This window comes from Salarias fasciatus, chromosome 12, assembly GCF_902148845.1.
Source record: "Salarias fasciatus chromosome 12, fSalaFa1.1, whole genome shotgun sequence".
Lineage (NCBI taxonomy): Eukaryota > Metazoa > Chordata > Actinopteri > Blenniiformes > Blenniidae > Salarias > Salarias fasciatus.
In genome coordinates, this window is record NC_043756.1 from 10,242,366 (window position 1) to 10,254,642 (window position 12,277).

At 43.8% G+C, this 12,277-nt stretch overlaps 1 protein-coding gene across 1 annotated transcript in view; it reads left to right on the forward strand.

Moving 5' to 3' along the window:
* kiaa0825 (KIAA0825 ortholog) overlaps positions 1-12,277 on the forward strand; it is a 105,905-nt gene that overhangs the window by 32,792 nt on the left and 60,836 nt on the right. The window contains exons 15-21 of the mRNA XM_030104892.1: positions 1,436-1,575; positions 4,265-4,444; positions 5,875-6,105; positions 6,216-6,520; positions 6,666-6,772; positions 9,144-9,288; positions 10,784-10,939. Coding sequence (XP_029960752.1) covers positions 1,436-1,575; positions 4,265-4,444; positions 5,875-6,105; positions 6,216-6,520; positions 6,666-6,772; positions 9,144-9,288; positions 10,784-10,939 — 1,264 coding nt within the window. The remainder of the gene's footprint in view (positions 1-1,435; positions 1,576-4,264; positions 4,445-5,874; positions 6,106-6,215; positions 6,521-6,665; positions 6,773-9,143; positions 9,289-10,783; positions 10,940-12,277) is intronic.

Consider the following 12,277-nt stretch of genomic DNA (forward strand, 5'->3'; position numbering starts at 1 on the left):
GAGTTTTACACACAAGGTGTCAAGAGGGAACACAGATACATATATACAACCATGCATTCACAGATATAGATATATATTATGTATACATCTGTATCCAGCGCTCAGTGTGACCTCCATTGTATAGTCAACCACCTTGCCTCCACCCTCCTCACCTCTCAACTGCCTCCCAGCCAGAGGTGATGTCATTGCATGCTGATGGAGCACAAATCAAGCTAACCCCTGCTCCCCTGCTTCTAGGTTTTTTTTTGGGGGGGGGGACTGAAATTAGTTTATTTTTATGACCGCCCTATTTCTTCGCTCCCAACTCCAGCCTGGAGGCGAGGGCGCCATGGGGGCCGAACAGTGGCCCCTGGCCAGATCCACAGGTCTTCATCCAGGAGTCGTATTCTTTGGCCAGATATTTCCAGAGTCTCATAAAGGAAAAGCCATTGTTTTGACCACTCGGTGATAAAACAATATTAGAATCAAAGTTGATGTGAATAAATTATTCATACTTGAGAGAAAACAGCTGACATTTTGTGTTTGATGTTTGAGTGTTCGCCCACATTGACGCGCCGCTTTTTCTCCGTAAATATCTGCATGCATGTCTCTGGTCTGTAAGCTGACCCCGCGCTGTAGCTGGATAGATTTATCAGAGCAGTTAAAAGAGGATTTCTTCTGGATTTGCGTTGCCAGTGACATCATAAATTGTGCTGTCAGATTGAGGCATAGTTTTCCTCACTCAAGCAGCAGGGTGCACCCTGCTCGAGTCTTTTGGCTCAAATAGAATGGTTAATTTCTGGGCAGACACCCCCGGCGCTGCCCTCCCCCCTCCCCCCAAGCTTCCTCCACTCTTCATACAAACTCCGTCCATTCCTTCCATTAGATTTTATTGAGATGTATAAAGTAACATGCAGGCGTGCATATGTCAGCGTGCGCTCGCACTTACACACATACATGAGCACTAACGTGGGCTGTGAAAGGGTACACACACACACGCACACACACACACACACACACACACACACACACACACACACACACACACACACACACACACTCTACAGATACGGCTCATTACCCACAGCTGGCTGCAGCCTCTTGGTTATACAAAAGATGTAGGAGGGGGGTACTGCTGTATATTCATGTATTTGGCTGTCTCCCAAATGTTAATTTGCTTTTAGCTGGCCAAGATTAAAGCTAATTCCTTCCCGGTGCACACTATAAGTAAGAGAGAGTAAGGGCATTTGGAGCCTGAGCTTATATCCGCAGTGAACGACAATAAAGGAAGTGAAAATCGTCGCCATTGTGGTCCGAGACTTCATTCTTCGTCTTTCACTCATGAAGCCTTTCCTCTTCTTTGTCTCATCTCTCTTTTGCTAAATAGATCTGTATCCTCACCTGACACTGCAAAACTGTCAACTTTGTTTTCCTTTTCCCCCCGTTCGCCTCTCAGAGACGGCCTTATGGGCCGCACGGCTCTGGCGTGTCAGCTGAGGCTGCTGACCTCTGACCCAGGACATAATCCCAAGTTGCTTCTGCGAATGCTGCTGTTCAGAGACTGTCACCTGCCCAGAATACTCCTGGAAAATTCTTGTGAGTCTTTTTTTCAGTATTTGTATACACATTGTTTGGAAAATTTGCTGCAAGTGTCTTACAGGAGAATTATAGCCCCCATTTTTAGTCTTTTTTTTTTTTTTTTTTTTTTTTTTTTTTATATCTCTTCTCCCAAACGATGTGTGTGTGTAAAGTATTTACCAGTGTCTTTGTTATGTTTCTTTGAGATCCTAAACAAGTTTAGCGTAACCTACAAGAAGCTCAACTCATTTTATGAAGTTATCATCAGCATCTCGGCCATCATCATCATTTTCACCTTGGTCATCATCATCACTAAATCAATAGAGCGCAGTAATAAACACTCAACAGGCCCAGGCGGAGCACACGCTCTGACCTTTAAAGATTTTCCCTTCCTTCCTTTCTCCTCCACACAGCAACAGTCTAACCTTTAAAGACTGTTGTGCACTCGCACATTAATTCACATTATAGCGACCTCATTAATAACAACTCTCACTGTCTTGTTCGTGCGCTCGGTCTGAGACTGACTCGGAGCCTGTGCGTTGCTTCTCACTGCCGGCTGCCGTAAATCAACACGAGAAGCGCTGACTCTCACGTGCTATCATGGTGACGGGGTAATTAACCAAGAAGCAGACAGACAGAAGGAACAGCTTGACCGAATACCTGCGCTCTAAGCTGCTGTTGTGCCGTCTATATTCCGCTGTGTCTTGGTGGTCAGTTAATAAAAATTACCGTTGAGTAAATACCAAGCTCCTTTCACACTTTAATGTAATTGGAGTCTTTTCATTCTTCTTCATCCTTCATTGTAATACCAGTTAATGTTAGAACAGTAGGAGGCTAGCACATTTTTAAATGCAGTGTTGATCTCTAACATGGCTTTATCGAATTCCCAACTCTGTTTTGCTGATTTTACCTCAAAAACACCGTCTGCTTTATCAAAGCAGAATAACTTGTTAGAACACTAGTCAGCGCAGTAAATGACCTTTGCATTGTCTGAAGATTTTAAAGTGTACCTCCTTCACATCTACAGTCTCAGTTTACGCAGTTTTACCTTAAATTGGAAGGTATACACACACACACACACACACAGACTTTTTATTATGTTCGGGGTGTCTGCTTCCAATTACAGAGGTTTGCAGAGAGAGGACCCTGGTGACTGGTTGACTGGTTGTCCGGAAGATAAACAGGTGTATGCGTTGGCCATGCATCAAGGTTGGATAAGCTCAGAGACGTTCAGGGAGGAAAAGTAGAAAGAGCAACTCAGAAATCAGCATAGAAACAAAAACACATTGGAATTATTGTGTGCTGCAAGAGCAGTGGAAACTCCTCAGAGATGTGCCAGCGCGCTGACATCTGTTTCTCTGAAGTCGTCCGCAGCTCTATGATGGGATCGTTATTAAAAGGCACCTAGTTAACCTGCCATGTGCACCCCGAGTGGAAACGAACGTTAGTCACAACGTTTCCTTAGACCACCGCAAGCACAGCAGCGATTTCCAGAACATTCTATCCTTAAGGACCAATTACCAGACAGGCAGCGAACAAGATGCCAGCGTAATCCATATAATGCTGCCTAATAGGCTGATTATAGGTCATGTCGGCTGACACGTTTAACTGTAAATGTTAGATGTATGATTGTGGATGAAAAGGATCGTGAAAGACAGCGAGGGAGCCTCGGCGACGTGGAGATAGAGGAAATCAGTTCTTATTCAGACTTTGAGTGGTATCAGCGCTTCCTACCTGGATGTTATTAGAGTTGCTGATATTACTGTCACTGTAATGCAGCGGCTAATTTAGCCCTGTCATTTTAAAATAGCCCAGCATTAGTCAGGAGGAAGCCATGCTGCCCTCCATCACAGCGCCCCCTCAATGACTGCTAGATTGCATACACTCCGCTATTCAAATAGCTGTCATCTCCCACACAGCAGACTGACAGACCGCTGGATGTCTGCCACCTCTGGAGCGATGGGCCTTTCCTCAGCAACCCCTGTCAACTTAACACACACACACGCACGCACGCACGCACGCACACGGTCTTATATGCACGCAAAACACATATATCCATATGGGCTTTTAAACACACACACACACATGCACACACACACACACACACCTCCATCCTCAGCCCTGTGCTCAGACAGCAACCCCCACAAGGACACCCTGTCAAAACCTCTTCCTTTTCACTTCCTGTCTCCATATACTGCGGATCCCACAGCCAGGGGCTTTGAAAATCTGTTTCTTTTTCTGTGTTTTTTCTGGTCTGTGTTTTTTTTTTTTTTTTCCCATCTAACACAGATGTGGATTTTTCTTCCCTCTCTATTCCACAACGCCTTTTGTTCACCCTTTCTGTTAACATGTGTCAGGTTGGGCAGCCTTGACATTTTCTATTGTGTTTTTGTTCGCAGAAATCGAGCTGCTGTTTCACAGCATAGATTTTTACATTCTTCTATATAAGGTTGATATTTTTTGAGTTCTGCATTCAAAAAACTGTCAGATTTTACTCTCACCTACACATCTCTGACTGTATGAGTGCATATGAGTAATCCTTTCCATTTTTTTTATGTGTATGCAATTGTTTGCGTGGGCGTCAGCTGCTCCCGAATGTCCCGATTTCATAAATTCATTGATATTTTCAAGTGTCCTCACATTTGCTGGTATTGTTCACAGAATTTTCCCACCAGACTAAATCCATTTTTTCTTCTTTTTTTTTCAGATTTTTGCCAGGAGAACAGCTTCAAAGTGACCCCAGAGGATTGCAAAGCAGGAGATGACTTCATAGTTGCGTTGTTCAATCTTTTCTCCAGCCTGAACGATGTTCCCAAGGCCTTGACTCAGGCCCTTGAGCCGTACCTGGAGAGGGCTCACGTATGGGAACATCTCTACACACTGGCAGGTACAGTAACAACAGGCAGCGGCTCAGGTGCTCAGATGTTGCATTTTCACGGAGATGCAGTAGATTGACACTTTAATCACTTTGGGACACAGTGACATTCAATCCTACGGGCGATTTTAGAGTTTTCAGTAAGTATACTTTGTGAAACTGAAGATAGTGGAAGAAGAGTTTAGTCCTAATTAGATAATAAGTGTATAGTAAATAACACATTTTATTTATTTATTTTTTTAATTTTCTCTCCATCATCTCTTCCTTAAAAGCCAGTGTCGATGTTGCATACGTCTGTAAGCGCGACTATAACGCTGCACTTACACAACAAATTAAATTTCCGCCCTGTTCTGGTTCAAGCTTTAATACAGAGCTTCATCAGAACTCAAGTGTGGAGCTTCTCTTTAGTGGTGATTGTTATATCCTTGGTGAGTGGTAATTATTGTAGCATAAATTAGGATGATTCCAGAAGTGTATCTGTATGGGAGAGAGAGCAGAGGATGGGTTGGCAGAAGGAATGAACGAAAGTGAGATACAGTGTGCCACAGAGAAATTCTCAATGTCATCCCATCACCATTTATCCTCACAGGGTAATTAGTTTAATTATTAGACTGTTCCAAATCTTTGTATTATAATTTTGGTTACAGGATACCCCCAGTGCCCCCATTTCTATTTAATCTGCTCACTGAGTTAACTTTCATAGATTACGTTCCAGAGATCCACTATTTTTCCACTTACACTGATGTTTCATCACACTGTAGCGGGTTGTTTCAAATCAATACACAAGTCAATACAGTAGCAGGCAGTACAAAGTCTGAGAATCAAGTGACTTTGAAAAATAGGTCTAGGTCTCACCTGCCACGGAGCGCTTTCCCTTCAAAAAGCTGTATCGTTTTCTGTGTCACGCTCCTCTTTTTCTGTGGATCCGAGGTCACACATTTGTTGGGCGTCCCCTGAGACTCCAGTGCACTTCGAGTGCTTCTACATTACTATTTCTCCCTTTTGTAGCCTTTGGTTTTACAGCCAGAGCTATAGGAACTTTATGGGTGCCATACAACTTCATGCTGTAGCTGCTCTGCTATCAATACGAACAGGATATGAAAGGGCAGAGCAATGAAAGACACAGAGCGCCTGGAGAAGACGGCAGAGGTCCTGCAGGGTTTAACTGAGACCATCTGAATTTAGCTTTACTTGACTTTGCAACGCTGTGCAGATTAATACAAGTTTTTTGTCTTCTTTTTTTTGTGTGCTCCTTTTGTTTAGAATAAGGAGTAACTAACATTTTTTTATGAGGAATAGTTTTGAAGATCATTTACTTTATATGGTGCAAAGAGAAGTATCTGTGGAAATATGAAATATATGATTTTATTAGCATTAAGACCTTTAGTGATATGTTTTTCAGACTTTTTACATTTTTGCTTTTACTTTTCATTTTTTGTCAGACACAACTCGCGCGGTACCTGAAGTGGTCCGATGCGTTCGGGCAGCAGTCACTAAGTGTACCGACAGCCTCCTGCTGCACTTGGTCTCGATGGTGCAGGGCTGGCAAACCGCAGAGGAGCCCGGTGGAACCTGGCTCAAGTGCACGGTGCCAGAGAGTGTTTTGGCCAAAATACCCAAAGAGTGGAACTACACACATCTGGATGCGAGAGGAAAAGACACAGTCACAAAGAGTACGTGAACAGTGTGCACAACATTTTAAGATCAGTCTTAAAGGGATTTTCTTTTCTTTTTTTTTTTTTTTTGTCTGCTTTTGAAACTCACGGTTTCTTTCTCCTTCCAGCTGGCATATCATTATCAATTCAAGCCTTGTCCTTCATTTTTACCAACCTGCCCTTGGCTGTAGCATCTTTGCCTCTCCCCGTCCGCTTCCTCTTCCAAGTGGGAGAGAAACACCTCTCCCAACATGTCCGGCAGCTGCGCTTAGTCGGCCTGTTGCTCTGGGCCGTTCTGAGCTGCCTGATCCAGGGCCTGGAAGACCCAGACACACGAGAGCACATCAGCGGTCTGGTTCTGGACCGCTGGGCAAAGGAGCGTCTGTCACTGTTGGCAGAGTGCCTACAGGCTGCTATAGGCATTCAGCAAAAGGTAAGAGCGACGACTGGCATGACGAGACGACTTTATTGACGCACTACTGTAACTTTTACGTTGTGTGTCTTGTGTATGTATTATATAGATCAGATTCATTGCAGATAACTCGTTTTCTTTGATGATCTTTGACGATCTTTGACAGGGTGTTCCCAAGCCCACGGTGCACAAAGTACTGCAGGCTCTGGAGGAAAATCGACCCAAGTGGATAAACATGCAGCTGCAGAAAGCTCGCAAGCTCTGCTCAGACAGGTGAGAGGTCAACCGCACTGATTTAGCGTGAGGTCAAGGTCAGAGATGTGCTGATGGTAGTTTATATAGATGACTCTGCTTTCAGTAAAGTGCGGTTTGGTTTCCATCAGTAATGAGCAATCAATAATAAAAAAAAAGGCTTTATTTAATTTGGAGCTTTTTGATTGGAATAAACATGCTTTTACAAAAATTAATTTTCCTACTATATATCTTCTTTACTGATTCATCAATAAAAAGAGGTGGAATTTGAAGCCAAAGGTTCAATTTTGTCAGCCTGACTGATGGTGCAATTAGATTTTTGATAAAAAAGAGCAAATATTAGTGTGGATCAGTTTTTTTTAATTGAGCATTTAAACTCTGATGCGTCATATCATCAGACTCGTTTTTCACTTAAAGGAATCCTGTGAGTAAAATCAATGAAACTCAATGAAACAAATGTGTTTGCTATGGTAAATTATGGACGCGGCACCTGATTGAGTGGACTTGCAGGCTGGAGTGATGGGAAAACAGCTTTCATTTTGGGATGATCTGTGACCTTTGGCTTCTTGTTTTGCAGCCCGTTCCCAGAACCGGTGTCTTTGCTTGCACACTTCATCATAACAAACTCTAGATGCATCCATCCTCATAAAAAGGCGATTCAGCAGTCTAACAATTTAAAAAAAAAAAAGAAAGAAAGAAAGAATGAAATAAATAAAAACACTGAGTGGATTATGGCCAGTTCTCGGAAATGCTGTCTGTCACAGTGACAGGAAGAGGGGATGAGCAGGAGAGGAAAAACTGGAGTGGAGGGAGCAGTGGAGGGGTGGTGGTGGTGGGGGAGTTGAGTGGATAAGTGAAAGAAGAGTGATTATGTATCACCTGTCGGAGGCATTCAGTGGGATCATTACTATTCATTAAACTAACCTTCACAGGGAAGTGACGCCTGGCTTGTAAACAATCACAATACAGTGTCAGAAAGTGAGAGAGAGAGTCAGAGAGAGAGAGGTGGATGTAATAGCTCCAAAAACTGCTCACACACACAGATGCGCGCGCACACACACACACACACACACACACACACACAAACAAAGTAAACCCCTTTACCAAAAAAACATTTGCCCCTTTTTGCGGGCCCTTCTCTGCTTCTTCATCCCACTTTTCCGTCTTACCTTACCCAACTATAACCCCCCGCCAGCCCCACCCCTCCTCGCCACAGCACCCACCTTGTCTTTGCAAAGTAATTTGTAGAGGAGAAGATTATTGTTCTCCATCATGGTGACCCTGGCTGGGCTGACGGGATGCATACACAGATGAAGATGAATGCAGTTATTCCTTGGCGGAGGTCTGCCTCTTTCAGGGCACATTGGCCCTAATGACATGATTGATAGGCTGTCCCAAATCCGGAGGGGCCCTCATTAATCACCCCGCTGACTGAATCCAATCATCTGCTTCACCTGCACAGTGATGGACAGGAAAGGATACAGCGCAGGTGCTGACACGGATGCACGGCAACCGCCGCCGACAACACCACTGCCAGGCCGGCAGGCAAAAGAATGAGGCGATGTATATGGACGAGATGGGACTCCTCTTCTTTTGCCACTCTCAATGTCAAACAGCCAATGGCTGCCTGACAGGCAACACTGTTTCTGCCACCTTATAATTACAAAGGGGAAGAGAGAGAGAGAGGGAACGAGAGGGAGAACAATGACAGCGAGTGTATGTGAAGGAGAAGATTTGATGGACGGTGGCGTGATACCCATCCATACAGGAAGGGCAGGAAAATGATGCGGGCGTCTGCCAGGGTAGGGGACTGTACATGTGTGAGGACTGAGGACCTTGACATACAGTCACACACACACACACACACACACACACACACACACACACACACACACACACACACACACACACAGACAAAATCACTCTCGGTACAGCAGCTTCCTTTGGTGAATCACTTCTGTGTATCTCATGAATTGTAATGAAAACATCGGAAATATATATTTTTTTTTTATTCAAGCCTTAATAATTACTTTGTATTGCTCACTCACTGTCGCCGGCGTGAGCCTCGACTGAACAGCGTGGTTTTCTGATATTGGCGCGGATTGTAATTTATTTTCCCGCCATGAATTACATGTTAGGTTAATTTGCCCTCTGGAGTGAGCGCTCGCTCTAGAAACTGAAGAAAAAAACATTAATTTTCAGCTCAGGAGTTTGTTAATTTCGCATAAAAATTTCTCTGTTTTATCCCAAATTTCTCCCAAAAAGTTAATTCTTCCTTTTGCCAGGGGTGATATTCAGATATGAGCTGACGCCTCCCCCCCCCCTCCTGTTTTGTTTTTATGCTTTCCTCGCCGTCCTCCCTTTTTCCCCACCTCTGTTTTCTCTCTCACAGTGTATTTGAGCAAAGAAGGGAGAGAGGAGTTGCTGCGGCTGAACTGACTGAGCAGAAAATAGGCCTGATGCTGCTGGAGGTCTGCCACAAAGCAGGTGGCAGCAACTACCTGAGGCAGATCTATCACATCATCCAAGGCAATGAGGTAGGGAAGCACTCGCTCTCCCCAGCAATTAGGTGGCTGCTGGCCTGAGGCCGCAGGCTGTTCGGCAGAGGCAGGCAGAGGGAAGAGGGCTGCCGCCTGTGTGCAGCATGCTCCTTTCTGATCTTCCGTTGTTCAGGTGACCCAGAGAGTGCAAACCTTCAGTGGGTTTCCAGCGGCGCGCTCTCGCCACGTGGAGACGACGGCGCCTCGCCGAGGCACCGGATTCAGCAAAAAGCTCTTCTGAGGAGATCTGAGTGACTCTTTTATACAAGGAACTCAAGTGGAAGTGAGACCAACTGATTTCACTTCAAAAAAAAAAAAAAAAATAAGAGAACAAAAAGTAACTTTGCTTGAGAAAGTGCTAATATTTATTGGAGATAATATATCTAGCACTTGTAGAAAAGTACTTTTCACGGCTCCTTTCCTTCCATATATTCTTTGTTAGCAAAAAGTTATTTAAAGTTGCAGAGAACCAAAATAGTTTGTGTGGCTAGTTTGATAAAAACCTCTTTATCGAGGCGAGTTGCAGTCCCTGTTTAGAAAAATCCAATCAGCCCTCGTACATTACAGTATTTATAACACAAAGTTTATCAAAAGTCATTCTGTCGACAAAGTATAAGAATACACTTAAAACCACCAATGTAACTTTTTTCATTGTTCAGTGGCATATCTGTGAAAATCTGACTTTTAAACATAGATGTTTTCTTCTAAAAGTACTAAATGACCTTGTAAAAGAACTCTGCCTCTCACAAGGAACACCACTAAATCAGAGGTGAATGGCGTCTTTGTGTCAAGGCCATTTATCATCGCAGTTTCAGTATTTATGAGGGCAAAGCGTTGTATTTAGGATCAACTCTAAATAAACAGCCCGGCGTCCACAGTTATGACTAAACATGACGTGACTCACTCACGCGTTTTTAACAGTTTTTGTGAGCGCCATGTAAATTTCCTGCCGTTGATGTAATTCCTAAACAACAGTGACTTTGCACAGCCGTGCTAGCTGCTGTGAATGGGATTCCCGAAAAGTGGCCTGAGTTCTCCTCAGCTCCTGGTATGCCTCCCTAACCAAGGTCACCACAAGAACATGCGGGTCAGGGACAGAGGGGGCCGCTGGTTATGTGGAGGGAGAGGAGGTTCAGAGGCGCCTGTCAAGCTGATGGATGGGAACGTCGTGAATTCTCTACAGGATGCCCGTGTACCATGAACACACACGTCAAAACATGCCGGACACAGACTCATTACTCTATACTGTACTTCTCTGAAGACACCTGCAACAAGTAACAACGGCAATGGTTAAAGGAACACATTTAGAAGATGTTAAAGTCTCACTGAAATGTCCCAATTATCTGAGAGCTGAAATCTTTTGATTGTGATTTGTTTGAGAAAGATGGATTTTAACTTTGGCCACTCTGTCTGATCTACCAGATGCGTCATTAGCAGAACTGTTATCAGTTTATTTTCTTTGCTCATTTATCTCCCTACATCTTGGATCCAGGAGCTGTTGATGTCTAAACTGAGCGAAGGCACAGACTCGCCAGATGATCCTCCTCACTTGGTGAACTTTGACCTTGGCTCCGAGGGGCATGTTGGCGCCAAGAGTTTCAACCCCCTCTTCCAGTTTGACCACATTGGCAGGAAGAAGCTGGATCAGGTTTGTCCAACCAGTTCATTTTGGAATCCAAACGTGTGTTTATTTTTAATGTCGGGTCTGCGAAAGGTCCTTGATATTCAGTCGATTGTTGAAGGAATTATTCAAGCAAACTTCTTTAAGTTTTTAGACTTTGTACTGTGTGTGCGTGTGCATGCAGTGTTGTGTGATTTTTATCTATTTCAACCAAGGCCAAGGGCTCAGTGTTGAAGGTTAGGAGTGTTTGAGTCTCTAGTGAACTGGATCCTGTGGCAGCCACTGAAGTTGTCGAGTCTTTCTGGGGCTTGGCTCTCGTATTCCCCACAGGTGAACCGCCTTTTCCAAGCCAAAGTTAGGCTGGCAGGAAGAAAAGAGCACGGAAAAGGTGAAACCACTAAAGAAGTTTCTTTTTTTTTTTTCATAAAGAAATGAGTAATGTTAAAGGAGAGTGCCGTCTTAAAGTGCACTTCTTTGAGGCTTTGAACCGTATACCCTCTTATCCCAAACTTATTCCCAGGAGTGCCACCATGATGTTCAGTTAATTGTTAGATTTTTTTTTTTCCTCCAGAAAGGGGTTAAATCTTGCTACAGGTAGAGTCATTTTTTTTTTTTTTTCACTGGGAAAATAGTCAGCTTTCCCCATCATTTCCCCGCCACGAGGGAAATATTGTTGACATCATACAAGACAACAAACAAAGGCAAGTATTCCCTCAAGATAAGCTTGTCAGTCTTTCTACTTTTTTAAAAAAATGAATTAGATACATTTATAAATTTGTGATCCTTTACAATGTAGCTTTGTTGTTGCGATTGTTTTTCATAAACAGACACTCTTAATCCTGGAACTTGGCCTGTTTTCGGCTTATCACAGGAGGCTGCATAGCTTTGCATAGAAACACCCTATTAAGAGAATGATTAAAATGCCTTCTCCGCTTCAGGTGCCTGTGTTGTTTGTCAAATAAAATGGAGGGAGGGAGGAAAAAAAGTTACATCCATCAATCACCTATGAGGAAGAAGCAGAGGGGGATTGGCTGGATAGATGGAGCGAGTGGAGTTCTCCTCCTTTTGTCAATAAAACTCAGCCTGGAGTTAAGAGTGACATTTTTGCAATCAAAGCAATCTGATTTTTATTTGCTTTCCCAATATGGTGATAGTGCCAAGTGTGTGAGTGTGTGTGTATTGTGTGTGTATGTGTGTGTGTGTGTGTGTGTGTGTGTTTAAGAAAGAGAGAGAGAGGATGCGGGGGGGGGGGGGGGGGGGGGGGGGGGGGGGGGGTTGGCGGGGTGCCATTGAAGATGGAGAGAAAAAAGGCATAGCAAGAAGAGTAACGACTCCCTCCAAAAATTGATTTATCTTTCTATAAAT